We start from the raw sequence: 14,621 nt of genomic DNA on the forward strand, positions 1-14,621 counted from the left end.
AGCCGTGACGTGTGCCCGCACCGAATGGTTGTCGTGGTTGGGCCGCTGAGATAACGCAGTGTTGTAGCACGTAACAAGATGAAGCACGCTGGAGAAGGAACAGTTACTGCTACCCAGGGCAGTGGGCGCGGCCCCGAGTGCTGGAGCTCAGGGAGTGTTTGGACATCGCTCCCACACACACGGTTTGGACTGGGGGTGGTGCTGCGTGGAACACCGAGTTGGACTCAGTGATCCATGCGGGTCCCTCCCACATCAGGATGTTCTCTGATTTTATGTACTCTTCCCACGTGATCTTTTAGGCACTTCGGGCCCATTTTTGAGGTGCCAGTGTGAGCAGTTCTGTTTGCACTTGCATCTAACTGAAGTAGAACAAGTAATCCAGAGACAGAATAAGGTAAAGCATTAGTCTTGATTTAGGCTTTCTGGATTGCAGGACTCTCATGGACAACCCAAGAAAATACAAAAATTGCTGAAAACTGTCAGTGGATGCTGCACTTACGTGTATTGGTGTTTCCAAACTACCTTCACATGGCAGAGCAGTTTGATAGGTGACAGTGGGTAGAATAGGCTGAACCATCAAATTGCATCAAAACAACATCGGGGAAAACATTTTGCTGACTGATTTCAGAGATTTATAATTGCTGGAGCTCAACAAAAGGCATATTACCTCCAGGAACTCAACCAGAGAGCGAGTTTGAACCATAAGGTAGATAGAGAAGAAAGTGTTACGGCACAACAGAAACCACACAGTAAAAAGTAGTACAAGCACTGGTACAGACTGGTGCAAATATACCAGGAGCAATAAAGACAGCCCTCAAGCCAGATGAGCTCCCAAGCATATGCTGAAAGCCTACACTGTTCTCAAGAACATCAAATGTGAGACACAGAAAGCACCTGTCAACTCAGCCAAGGTGCAATGCATAAGAGAGGGGCAATTTTTCTTTTAAGGTTGTACAAGCAGGCACTCACAGGTACAGGCAAATACTTTCTCAGCTTTAAGCACAGGGTGCACGCCAAGCAGGGAGCACACCTTGTTCAAGCAGTATTATAATATGTAAACTGAAAGGAAGCTCAGATTTCTCGTACTGCAACTCAGATTATATTAGCCTAGCTAACAAGTTTGCCAAAAGCATCTTTGTTTCTAACTGCAGGGACACAGTAACATGAACTAGAGAATACAAACACTTCACAGAAGAGGTGCAATATGAACACCCAGAACAGATTCTGATTAGTCATTGAACTAGATGCAAGAGAGCAAAAATTACATAATCTATGTAATAAAAAACACCCCAAATCCATACTTACGCAAAAACTTTCAACTTAATTGAGTAGCAAGAAAGCGTGAGAGGCAGCTTAATGAAGAATCTCTCCGTTGTTTCATGTTAAGTAAATAAAGCTTCACATATAGGAGTTAACAAACGTATCAAAGCACAAATGCTGGCACTGAAGCAGAGCTGATAGAGAACTAGCAGCAAGTGGAAGGCTGAATACGCTCAATTGCCCCAATGCAGATCCCAGTTCAATCAATACTAGCTGTACTCCTGAAACTAACGGCAGAACTGAGCCATTACAACTCTGTTTCTATTAAATGTGTATATTACCTTCCAAGTAGCCCCACTGAAGCTAAAGTTGCCCCTGACAGTCTCAAATCATGGCGATCGTTCACAATTTAAGTGTCCAAAGCCTGTTGTCAGTCATTTGCTATTTACCAGCCTCAGTGGCAATTCACCATTTTACAAGTGCAACTATTCTGGACAACAGGAGGGCCAGGCATGGCGTGAGCAGATATAACTAAAGGTTCCATGCAAGTTCCACCAAATCTGAACTTAGCCAGTTGTTTTTAGAAGATGGCAAGTATCTTCAGGAGCTTTCTTTTCCATTTTTCAAACTAACCAGATTAATGTGAATCCAAACTCCTCTTTATTTCAACCGGTGCTGCATTAATGATGTCAACAAGCAACACTTCTGCTGAAAAAGATAAATTTTAGCCAACCACTAAGAGGAAAACACAGAGCCAATGTACAATGTCTAATTAATTTTCCTATGCTTACTACACCACATCAAATATCCTTTGCTGAACTGATTCTGCAGGTTGGTGTCATTTAAATGAGCACGCTACTGTTGCTTAATTAAACTGTTAGAAACAAAATCAGGGATTCACAAACTATGGCATTTTATTTCAGAGGCCTTTGCTTACATTTGTACAATATATTACATAATTCTCCATTTTCTGCAGAACCTAATATATATTTTATAGCTTTTTTCTATAAGCTTTTCCTTCAACGTTTGTCAACAAATTTTTACAGTCCTGTACAATTCTGAATACTTTGAAACCATTTTCAATAAAATCAATAAAGTTAGCCTTAAGCACACACTACGAAGACTGAAAATGCTTTTCTTAGAAAAGTCAAATGTAAAGGATTCTGACACTCTAGCATCTACAAACAAAATGCTTTGAATTCTTACATGTTGTATTGCCAGAAAACAAAGAAAAACATGCCAGCCTCTATTTTCCCCAGCCAAAAGAAGTACACAGAACTACAATTAAAACAGTAAAACAATCTGTACAATAAAGTACTGTGTATTAACAGTGCCAGGTATTAAATAGCTTGAATGAACACTTCCGCAATATACAAATGTCTTACAAAGGTATATAATTAACAGGAGAGCGTTGGGATTCATACAACATAAAATCAATACAAGTGAAAACAGTTTGAAGTTGGTTTTGGAATTTGTACAAGGCATTTAAAAAATTAAATGTCTACCACTCAGCTAGCTATGTATTTTAAAAACAACTACTCTTTGTGGCAGTGTTCATACCAGCAACCACAAATTATAACCTCACACCTTACTCGGTCTTGAAGTCCTCTCTCCTTGAAGCTCGTAATAAAATAAGCATTACAAATGAAATATTTGTTGCTTTAAGGGAAAAGAAACATTTACAAGAAAACACAAAAATATAACTGTTATAATCCGTTATGAATAAATATACACTTTAAACTGGCTAAATACAATATTTATACATTAAGATTTAATACAGTTTGTTAGCCATTTTCTTCCTTTTTCATAATGTATTTTATCAAAATTAAAAAAAAATACTGTTTTATAGAAAAATGGCAAAGTACAGTAGTTTCTTTCCAATTAATGGGTTATTAAAACCCAGAGTAACCTATTTAAGCCTAATTCAAACCTGTAAACATGAGTCAGTTTTGTTTGTTTTTAAAGGAATCCTCGCATTTGGTTATCAGGACCGATGTCAACATCCCACTAACTGCAGGTTTTGAATTGAATACATGTGCTTGACGTATACAATTGAAGCCACTATAAGGTGACTTAGCAGTTAAAAAACAATTAGCTTGTACAAATGAAAATAGGTTCAATATTTGTCATAAATAAATGGAAAAATATCAAATGTTCCAGCTTTAACAAAATACCAAGGAATACATGTACAGTAAGCCTTACCACATTTATTTAGATCAACCCAACAACTAGATGCTTATTGTACTGTCTCTACAGGCAGTGAACAGCCTCCATTTGCCACAGTGGAAGGCCTTCCAGTCACTGGACTTACAATTCCCAGACAAGTTGGAAACAATTATTGCTTGAGGAAAAGCAGTTTGTTGTACTTTTTCTTCATAAAAGTGCACTTAAGTGCAAAGTTAGCTTGTCAAGAAACAACTTTAAATACAAAATAGTGCTTGTCTGAATTTTGTGCCACTGTGCAGTATAAAAAAAAAAATTAAAAAAAAAAAAAAGAAAAGAGTGGCCCTCAGCAGCCATTAAGTGCAAAGTGCTTTGGCAAGTCCTGCTGTCACCTGCACTCAACTGACATTCCGTTTTGTGATGAACTTGACATGGATGGTTCTGCTAAGGTTAACATAACTGCAGCTGTAATTGAACTGGAGGAAGGTGATGAGGAGGAAGATGACGTAGTAGCAGCACCTGCATGGGAACAAGAAAACAGGTTTTAAAAGTTCACAAATTGGGCAGTAAAAAGGGCTTATATATATATACTGACTCCAATATCTAATGTCTAGTAATTAAAAGAAAAAATCCTCCACTCCCCAGCTTTCATGGGAAATACTCTGCAAGACAAGCTATGCTATGTACAAGATAGCATAGCACCGCACCCCTGCAGTCCTGGTTCTCTGATGACCCACATCAAAAACTCAGCCAGAGGATGTCAAAGTCATTCCTGCCCCACAGGCACAGTCATCAGTTCTCTTTCCTGTGGGAATTTACACAGGCAGGGCCTTGTCCCAGCACTGAACCTGCATATATAGCCTGCTTGGGCAATCAAGAAGCAACTGTTGTGCCCATGAGATAGCAGTTTCAGCCACAAAAATCTTGCTACACGTGGCAGAGTACTGCTAAATATGCAGATAAAAATAGGATGTGGAAAAAAAAGCTTTTAATGCAGGCACACCAAAACATTTCTTATTGAAGTAAAGCAAGAGAAGCAAGATATTTTGTTTATTAATCCTCTTTAAAGCCATGATGAATCTCTTATGTTAATGGGAAAGCTTGAACCAACCACACAAAAAATACTCTAGTAAGCGAGCACTTGTCTTCAAGTCGTACAGTAGGTTATTTGTTACCTTAGGATGCTTCGTTCACAGCTTAAAGAGGTTTATCATACTTTCCCCCCATGCAAAAATAAGCTCTACTTAAACAGAATAGATTGCCTACAACCCTCTACAGAGGGTTGATTAAGTATCACTGCATGCCTGACCTGTTCCTTCAAAAGTTGAAAAAGCATTGTTAAAAAAACAAACACCAACAACAGAAACCAAACAACAGAACACAAACAACCCAACCAAACTAAGGGCACATCTTCCTATAAACTATCCAACTCCTATCAATTCCTTAATAACATGATATGTGATTTAGCCCTTTGAAAGAAAAACGGAGTTCCCACACTTACTTTCTCTCTCCTTTTTCTTTAAGCGCTTTCTTCTCCGGTCAATGGAAGCTACCTCAGACTTCAAGGACAGGTAGTGTTTCCTGATCTCCTGCAGTTTTTCTTGAAGAATGGTTATGCGCTCAGCACTGGTCAAATTTTCTAAGTCAGCTGCAAGGTAAACAGTCTGTTAATTACTGGACTGCAGCATTTCTAAAAACTTCTCAATTGCAGTGAAGTAGGAAGTACTCAAGGGCTGGAGAAGAAAATGTAGTGAGAATCTCTCAGAAACAGCTGAGAACACGAAGGAACATTCTGGCAAAACCAATCCAGCACAAGTGTCTGCATGATGCGCTGCACCAGCTCTTTCTACACTACGAAAGAAACAGCAGCCTTCAGGCAGTCTGTGACAGAGCACAGAATAGCAGAGCATAACATTCTGAGAACTTCACAAGTTTGACGTATATTAAGGTCATCTGTGAATACTGAATGAGATATTATGGATAATTCTAAGAAGTAATTTAAATCGTTCCTGTCACACAGTTTCAATTTGACCTTTAAAGTTAAAAAAAAAAAAAAAGAAAGTAATTCATGAATTTCTACACACATCCATGGTTGGTACTAAGGAGAACAATTCATTGCTGAATAAACAAACTCCTAGATGCTGAGAGAGGGGGCTAAAAACAAGTTTTTTGTTTTAAGAGAATTATTTTTCAACTGTTTGTTTCTATTTATGCTGAGGAAGGGAGCTTAAATCATCTAGCATTTTGTCCATTTTCTCCTCTTTTCCTACTTCAATACTGTAATAGCACACACAGGCAATGAAGAAGTTGCACTTACAGCAGCAAGTCATTAATAAAGGTACTGTGATGTTTTTCAGATAGATGTGTGATCCCTTCAACACTATGCTCACAGCCTGCTCTAAGGCCCTATAGCTGACTGACACAAACGTGCTGAAAGTTCTTATTACTAGGAATAGTAAACAGACTCTGGCTCACTTAAGCAAAACAGAAGAGAAAATATGTTAGAAATGCCTGAACAATAACTAGAGAATGAGGAGTAGAACACTGAAAGTCCTCTGTGACAGGTAAGCACAGGATAGCAAGAATGGTAAGTCACAAAGGAGCCATTTTTAAACAAGCACTGGAACAGCAGGAGCAGTAATTTCCTGAATTGCAAAATAAAGCAAATGTTTTAAAACCAGAATTTACTCACAAAGTGAAGCAAAGTAGAGATAGAAACATTTTAAAGAAAAAAAGCGAAAAACTTATCCCACACAAAAAAATATTCTATATTTTAAGACTACATTAGGTACGTTTTCAAGACAATGCTTACACATTTGAAAACTCCACTTGTAAACTTTGGGCAAGCGATTATTCTGTTCTTTGAGATCAGAATCCTTCTCTCCATTTTTCCCACATTTTCCTGGAGATTGCGTTCTTGAAAGTGATTTGGTTTGGTGAGATTTCATGCCTGTAGAAACCAATTTTGCTGGCTGAGTCTTGGACACACTTTCACCAGCAGATAGTTCTTCACTATCACTGCTGTTGGCTGAAGAAACAAGACAACATATTACAAAATAAAATAGCCTTTCAGCCCAAAGCAAAGCTTATCAAAAGTTCCTCCTGTGCTGATTTTCATATGAAAGGAGTTTATCTGACTGAAATCTTTTTTACCCTAATATGATACAATTTTCTGGCATAAAAGCTGAGCACACAGACTTTTACATCACTGGTACCTAAAAATAAGATCACAACATGGGCAGAAAGTATGAAATATAGTTACATCCAGGTCTGTTTCTCTTCTATTACATGAGATCATCACACAACAGATATTGCTGTCTTTTTTCTTCCTGTGGTAACAAAGATCCCAGACCTACTAGGTGTGAAATATCACAATCCTTAGTCTTCCTGAATTACAAGCTATTAAACACCTCTAAGGCTGAAAACACCTCTAAGCTGTTTAATAGGTCTTGAAATGACACGAGGCATTCAAAAACACTTTGGCATCCAGCAAAAGTAGTTTCTGCATTTAAACTGTATTAAGAATTCCATGATAAGGGCATAATTTATATATATAATCAACAGGTTTCTTCTACAATTGTTAAAAGAAATGATGCACATTTCATTTCACACTGAACTGCTGTACTTACTAGTTTTACTCTTCTTTTTGTTGTTCACAGAAGATGTTTTGTGGCTTCTTTTCTGCTTTTTTGAGGAGCTGCCTCCTCCCTGAGCATCTTTAAGTCTCTTTTGGCCTGCACAGACTACAATTGGAAAAAAATAAAAAATTAAATACTTGCATCTCTGTGTATTTTTGTCAACATCTCAGGAAAACACTTCAGAGCTTAAGCTTGCACAGCAATACAACTGTTCCTGTCTGCACTTAACACTGCTCATCTTTCTACTTAGATTGAAAAGAGGAGGTAAAGAAAGATGGAAAATGGTTTGTTGGTTGGTGTGCACATCAGATGGCTGCAAGTGACTTCCTTCAATGTACTCCAGAATTTTTCTTGAACCATGTGGAATTTATATATTCTGTGTACATGCATATATAAACATGTGTACATACATAGGAACAGATATATACACACACATACACAGACTTTTTTAATATAGTAAATCTTATCTGAATACATTTGTTTGAAAAAAATCAGGAACTCCTGAAACTGAAACATGTTGGAAAAAAACTGTTGCACTTGGAAGCTCTGGGAAAAAAAGCAACTATAGTTTGTTATCAGTGATTACATTAATTGAACGTATCAAAACCTTAAGTTAGCACTTAAAAAACATCAGGCAACAGAAATGAGGCAAAAACAAATAGAAAAAAAGCAAAGAAAAAAAATCTACTGGTATTTGTAGCTACAATGGGAAAAAGCAGATTATACATCTATAAACTGGTAAAGTAATACAGACTTTATTTATGGAGGTCTACAAATAGACCTCTTCCAAATTCTCCCCTGAACAACAAATGGCTCTTTTGGAAGAATGCAACAAACGCAGAATCAGTAAAGTATTCTGGGAAAATTAACCATTATTATACAACTGAGAAATAAAATCTGTGGAGATGAACGAATCACTTCTGTATTCAGGTTTACAGTCAGACACTTTCTCCTTACTTTCAGGCAGGTTAATGGTTTTTAGAAGCAGCTGTACTTCTCATGGAGCTTAAAACAGCCACCGCATGGCACACAAAATCTTTTGATCCAGTCTAGCAAATAGTTGAAAAATAGCATGCTGACATTACGTGGACAAGTGCTGACAGTGTTTAAGCCCTTCACTCTAGTGGCTCAAGTTGCGAACTTCAGTCTGCAAAATCATATCTGAAGTATTGCTAATCAGGTCAATACTAGTGATCAGCCAAGGTGTCTTTTTTCTTGCTACTGGTTATTTTTTGTTGTTTTCTATTAAAGAAGCTTGAAATGGCTGCCTGAGCATGCAGTGACAGGCACTGTTCTTGTCCGCCATAAGCAATAAAATTTTGTTTCTCTGTAAAGCTAAGAAACAATACAATCTACTTGCAAGCAAGATATTTTTAAACGCATTCAGCTTGCTAGTACATTTTCCCTACACAAAGTATTACAGTTCATTCCAGGCTGTTATCGCCACCTCTGGTATAAACTTTTTTCTTATATTCCTCATTAAAACTCATTTTTTCTTTTACTCCTCATTAAAACTAATGCAAAATCTTTCTGAAAGGCCAAGAAGCTTCCCGGCAGATTATCTTCTATTCAGTAGGTGATCATGCCACTTCTGTATTTCTACAGATCTGAAGTAGAGAGCCGGCTACTGCTTCCTTCCTTTTTCCAACAGTGTAACCAAGACAATGAAAATATATCTAAAATGCAAAGGAAAAAAAAAAAAAGATAGTTGAAGACACCTGTTTCTGCTTCCCTTTACCTTTTTCAGTATGCTCTGGCTCTGGTTGATTACTACTACTGGAGCTGACGCTGGCATCAAAACCTGTCGGAGAAATATTTCCCTCAGACTGCAGGTCTTGCAGCTCCCCTGCTACACTGTCCACTTCTATTGTGCTATCGGTTTCACTTTTAATGCTTCTTATTTCTTCTTGATTTGGTGGCAATGTCTCAGAGACAGCAACACTAGACTGATGTCTACTGTCTGTTACAGTTACAGATGAAGGTGATTCAGGAGTTGTAGGCGGAGTATTTAGCACTGAATTACTGCCGCTGCTTGGAAATTCAACTTTCTTTTCACCCATTTCAGCTGTTTTTTCCTCAACAGGTTTAACGTCCACACTAGATGGCAAAGGTTTTTCATGTTCAGAGCTGGGCAAAGAAATGTCTTCTTCTGCAAGAGTCTGAAGCTGCTCCTCTGCTGCAGCATCCTCTGGCGCAGCGTGTGGAGGGGAGGCAGCAGCTTCAGTGTCAGAGTCCGAGAACAATTCCTTCAGCGTTTTCTTCGGCCACTGTCCCTGAATACTCGACCAGACATCTTTTCGATCCTTTGCTCTGGTGTTCTGAAGTCTTTCATCAGAGTTATTTAGAAGCTTTATTCTTTTCTCTGCCACTTCAGAAAATCCTGAGTAGAAAGTACTTGTCCGTAAAGACTTCCTTTTTTCTTCTAATCCATTGTACTTTTTAGTGGGAGTGATTTTCAGCTTAGATTTGTCTTCCTCATCTTCATCCGAGGAGCTGTTGCTGCTGTTTTCTAAACTAAGGGAATCTTTGTTTTTGGACTTCTCATCCTTTCTGTTAGGTGACACAGTCTTTAAAGATTCCTCTGCAACACAGTACCTTCGTTTACCACGTTTTACTTGTGGTTTTGCTGTTTTATCCCCAACCTCCTTTTTCACATCCTTTTTCTTTTTTGTGGCTTCATCTTCTCCATCAGAGTCAGTATCTTCAGATAACTCTTCCATCTCTTTTCTCAGTCTTTCAGGAGACTTGGATCCCGACTTGGGCGCTACTGTATCTGGCAAAGCTTTAGTTTCCTCTGAGAGGGATGAACTGTCCTGTTCTTCTTTCAGACACAACTCATTTTTATCTTGGCTCACAGCTTCGTGCTGAGATTCCTCTTTGCCATCAGCATCCATGTTCTGGGCACTTTGGTCATCTTCTTGCTCACTGTCATCAGAGCTTTCAGAAGCTAGATAAAAATAAAATTAAAATGAGAGAGTGGGTCTTGATCTTGGTTACAAATGCTAAAAAAAACCAAAACTGTATAGATATGATCACATGCTACAGGGATTTACGCATTTACATATTTAAATTGTATTTATAAATTGTACTAAATTATATTGTATATCTCCAGGAAGCACAGTGGGCTACAGCCTTCACCTAAACAACACTGGTTATAAACCCACACAGTATCTACTTTTGCATGATAAACCAAAGCTTTATTCTTATCCTAATTACCAGCTCTCATTACCTTTTCTTTTTATTTATTTTTTTAAAGAAGCCTTGTTGAAATACAGCTAGCTTAGAGAAGAGTGTACTGGCAGACAGATGAGAGATACGGAACAAAATATCTTGGGAAATGTTGTCTCAGGTGTTTTTCTCTCATTATTTTCTTTTAAGATATGCAGGATCTTAATCTCTACCTTAAGACTCAAACTGAAAGCAAGTTTTACAACACACTTCCATTTTTGTTCACACTTTCCAATTGAAAATTTATGGTAGAGATTATGGCTTAAAGTTCTGAAGTCTGGCACATAAAATGAACTTAAAATACTTTTCTCTCTCATGCCACAGTGCACCAAAACTACACTACTATTATAAGTACAAGAGATATGAAAAACCACCATGTAAAACAAAATCAAAAGAACTCCACTAATAAAAATATCAGAAAAGATGGGGTCCATCATTTTTTCCTCTCTATCTATTTAGTCTGCTGTGCCCTTCAAAGGAAAGCCAAATAAGGTATTATTTATTCCAGTTCAATAAAAAAGACATGTAAAGTTTTGAGCAAACTGCTTTAAAATTGTGGGAAAATACTGTAATACAGTACAGCATTTCCTATTTCAAGGAAAAAAAGTTGTTTAAACTGACAGCATGAATCTATGTGGACTGAAAAGCAGAAAGAGTAACACACAGCTAAAAAACATTCAGTTGTGTTCTTCTAAGGAAAAGGTGATTACAGAATAATTGCAACAAAGTCACATTCAACACAACTGATTGCTTTTTAGTAAGGTAACTGTTATTCCACCTCTGAATACGAAACCCAGTAACCAACATTACCAAAGCTGAGGGTCTGAAAGGTTATTACATTCACGTAATTCTTGCAAGTCCTTAACCAAACTACATAGATCATATACTGTTTCTTTTATTTTTTTCTGGAGGCATGCAGGAAACTGACAAGGAAGAGAAGCAACCAGTCATTGCAGCTCTGCTGTAAAGGCATAGGAAGTGGGAAGCCAAGTCAGGAGCAGCAGATGTGCTGATACAACACCTAGCTTCATTAATTCAATTTTTCAAGAGAAGAAATATTTATGGAACTTTTAGAACCCAGTGAATCAAAACTTAAAATTTAGAAATAACACAGGAAGGAAAAATGCTTGGCTGTGTATCAAAGAAAACGATGCCAAAAGAATGCAGTTCTTAAAACTTTACATACTCTGAATCCACAATCCCCATTTTCAGAAAACACAAATACAGCTTCTGTTCAAGGCTTATTTCTGAAGATGATGTCACAGTGAAAGAGACGGCCAGACTGAGACGTGCACAGTTGCATCATTTACTCTACACTGTCATTTACTACATTTAAAAGTAACGTGACAGAATCCAAAAAGTTAATGTACAATACCTTGAAGCCCATTAATGATAGAAGTAATTTCTATCGATTTAACAGGAGCTTGTTCACTATTTTTGGCTTCAGTGCTATCGAGTTTGGACCCAGTCTCTGGTGAAGTGCTGGCGTGAAAGGGTGGCTTTGATGAACGTCGTAATTTACAGTTTTTTGGAGAATACTTCTCTTCCTTTTCTTTGTCAATTTTATGCTGCGGGAAAGATAAGATTAAAAACACTTCAAGCATATTTCTCAAAATAGAATACAGTCAAGACATGCTTAGAATTATCTTGAATGTTCAACCTGAAAAGAAAAGCTTCCCCCTGCTTAAAAGATGAGAAACACTTTTCTCCGATGACCCATGCTGAAATATTTGTACCAAGGACAGGAACAAAGTCAATGCTACCACAAAAGGGAAAGCAAACACAGCCAGTGTTGCCTTGGCACCACTGGATGTCAGACCAGCAGGTACAAGTGCCACAGGGTGTGACAGGATTCTGACTGTCACAAGGGGCAGGGAACTCTGGAACAAGACTCAGATACCAGAGGCATCAAAACAGTGGGAAAAAGGAGGAACATGCTGACATCTGTGGCAGAAGGAAAAGCTTCCTAGCCTTCCATTGCTCAACAAAGAATGTACCATAACCTAAGCCTAAACATCAGTTTCAGGAGAGTGACTTTTGAAAGAAATACTATGAGGTAAAATTCCAAAGAAAAAGTCACATACATAAGGACTACTCATATGTATGCTTTCCAGTCAGCAGAGGGAGCTCCCAGATTCCAGTCCCAGAGTCACTCCCAAGCACTGATGGATCTTCTTTGTTTCTTTAAGAGCATACATAAAATCTCACAAGACATATAGAAAAGAGAAGCTTCCCTCCACACCCTCTAAGTGAAAGAATAAAACTGAGTACAAGTTTCAGCTTTTGCTGTCATACATTTTTTTAGGTCTATCAAAAGAAAGGGATAGGGGGAAAAGTTTAAGAATACATTAAACCAAAGGTGGGGAGGAACTAGGGAGAAGGGAGAGAAACTACCTTTATTTTCTTTCGATGCTTAATTTTTGGTACATTTTTATCAGCTGGTCTCACTATCTTGTCTGCCTTTATCCATTCATCATACCTATAAACAAAAAATTGTACACATTTATGTTTTTAAGCAGATTATCACCTCATAAAATAAATTAATGGAGGAAAAGTATTAGCAATATTAAAAAAGACTAGAATTTAAAGAAAAGAAGTTATTAGTATAAATAAAGTCATTAGCATAGCTTTCAGAATGTAGAGTTTAAGCTAACAGTTGATTCTTAACACGTTCGAGCATATAGGACAAAGTTTCCTTACACTGATGGGCAGGAGTCAAAATTAACACATCCCAGCCTGGGTAGAACAGGAGGTTCATTTGCACAGTGAAACAAACTACCAGAAAGGTGTTCTATATGAATCTACAGGAGATGGACTTTGTATAGACGCTGTATCTCCTTAGCTATAAATTCTCTTAGCTACATCGCATGTAAAAAGTTAACAAAAATCTCCTCCCAGCTCTGCTAAAGCGCTCTGCTGAGTCACTAGCACTTGAGAATCGCTAACTCCTGAGTCACTTGCTCTTAACACTGACACTTTTCAACTCATTTCCAGTTCAGGTTTTCCATTCTATCTCAGAATGATGCTAGCCAATCATACATAGCATGTATTGTTTGATGCTGTTGGTGTTACTGCCTAAAGGCACACATGTTAAATACAAATATCAGACCAAAGAAACATGTTCTGAGCAGGAATATCCTTTCCACATAGAACTACGCTTCCCATTTTCATTGCATATTTCTGAAAAACTGCAAGAATCAATGCTATTTTGTATTAAAAAAAAACTTTAAAAGCAAGCATAATTTGTTGTCCTACTTTAACTGTAAATTCAATAACCTTAATCTCATTAAGAAAGAGGTCAGCTAGAAAATTAATATGTATTCACTTCTGCCTTAGTGTAAAGCCACAAAAATAGAGTCCTTTAAGTAAAACATGAAAATGGAGAGAAAGAAATCTACCAAACCACACCCAAAGAACTAGTACAAAATGGAGCAGACACATAATGCGTTCATCACCGTGCTGGCTTTCCAGCTGGCCTTATTTGACCACCTGCTGATACAGGTCCAATTCAACTCCTTCGTAACTACTGCCAATTATATCTACAATACTGACAAGTTAAAAACAATTACTTTTAAAATGAAAGTGTATATGTTTCCAACTCACTTTCCTATATACTCCAAGATCTAAGCAAAGGATATCAAAAACAAACACAACTTTTTCTTTTTTTTAAACTCATATTTCACATAATACAGTAAAAAACAAACACTTTAAAACATGATGTAGAAAGCAGAAATTATCTTTCTATAGATTAGCAGTAGTCTCTGACAACGTCCAAAGGATTTATTTTTCTTTTCCAGTGAGTGACAACAGAAATACCTGTTCCAAGATTAACAGCAGATCCCACAGCTATAAGATACTGAGATTACCTATGCTGCTGCAGATAGGGTACTGTGTGCAGGTGAAATGTATGTGGATAGGTTCAGATTTCTCTACAACACCTAAATGAAACTCTTCAGAGTTTTACTCATGAGAGTAAATCCATAACCATAGCGGTTTCAAGTCAGAGCTGTCATCTCAAATTCTGAAGATTAGTATGTTACCTTTCTTACCACAGGACCACCTTTCAGATAAACATACATCCTAAAGCACCAACCTCAAACAGGTAAATAAGAACCAGCAGTTTGTTGCATATGTGGTAAGGACAGGAATGTTCAGAGGTCATATATCACAGTGTGAGCACCCTCACTGGGCTGCAGATGGTGCCCATTTCAAAGCAACTAAGACTCCAAGACACTGCCCTTCCTGCCGCCTTTGATGAGACTGGAATAAAGTACACCAAGGGGCTGGTACTTGCTTCACCCCCTAGACCACAGCTAGCAAGCTGTGCCTTCT

General features: G+C 37.7%; 1 protein-coding gene across 4 annotated transcripts in view; it reads right to left on the bottom strand.

Moving 5' to 3' along the window:
* Positions 1-2,149: 2,149 nt before the first annotated feature.
* The window catches only part of ARID4B (AT-rich interaction domain 4B), an 85,985-nt gene continuing 73,513 nt past the window's right edge, over positions 2,150-14,621 (bottom strand). For all 4 annotated transcript variants that reach the window (XM_042810842.1, XM_042810852.1, XM_042810827.1 and 1 more), the window contains 7 exons: positions 12,684-12,768; positions 11,665-11,857; positions 8,800-10,008; positions 7,053-7,166; positions 6,236-6,451; positions 4,925-5,071; positions 2,150-3,942 (listed from right to left, as the gene is read on the bottom strand). In XM_042810842.1, coding sequence (XP_042666776.1) covers positions 3,812-3,942; positions 4,925-5,071; positions 6,236-6,451; positions 7,053-7,166; positions 8,800-10,008; positions 11,665-11,857; positions 12,684-12,768 — 2,095 coding nt within the window. In that variant the 3' untranslated portion in view covers positions 2,150-3,811. The remainder of the gene's footprint in view (positions 3,943-4,924; positions 5,072-6,235; positions 6,452-7,052; positions 7,167-8,799; positions 10,009-11,664; positions 11,858-12,683; positions 12,769-14,621) is intronic.

Source organism: Centrocercus urophasianus, unplaced genomic scaffold (assembly GCF_019232065.1).
Source record: "Centrocercus urophasianus isolate 14NV4802_14NV808 unplaced genomic scaffold, USGS_Curo_1.0 seq_10, whole genome shotgun sequence".
In the NCBI taxonomy this organism is placed as follows: domain Eukaryota; kingdom Metazoa; phylum Chordata; class Aves; order Galliformes; family Phasianidae; genus Centrocercus; species Centrocercus urophasianus.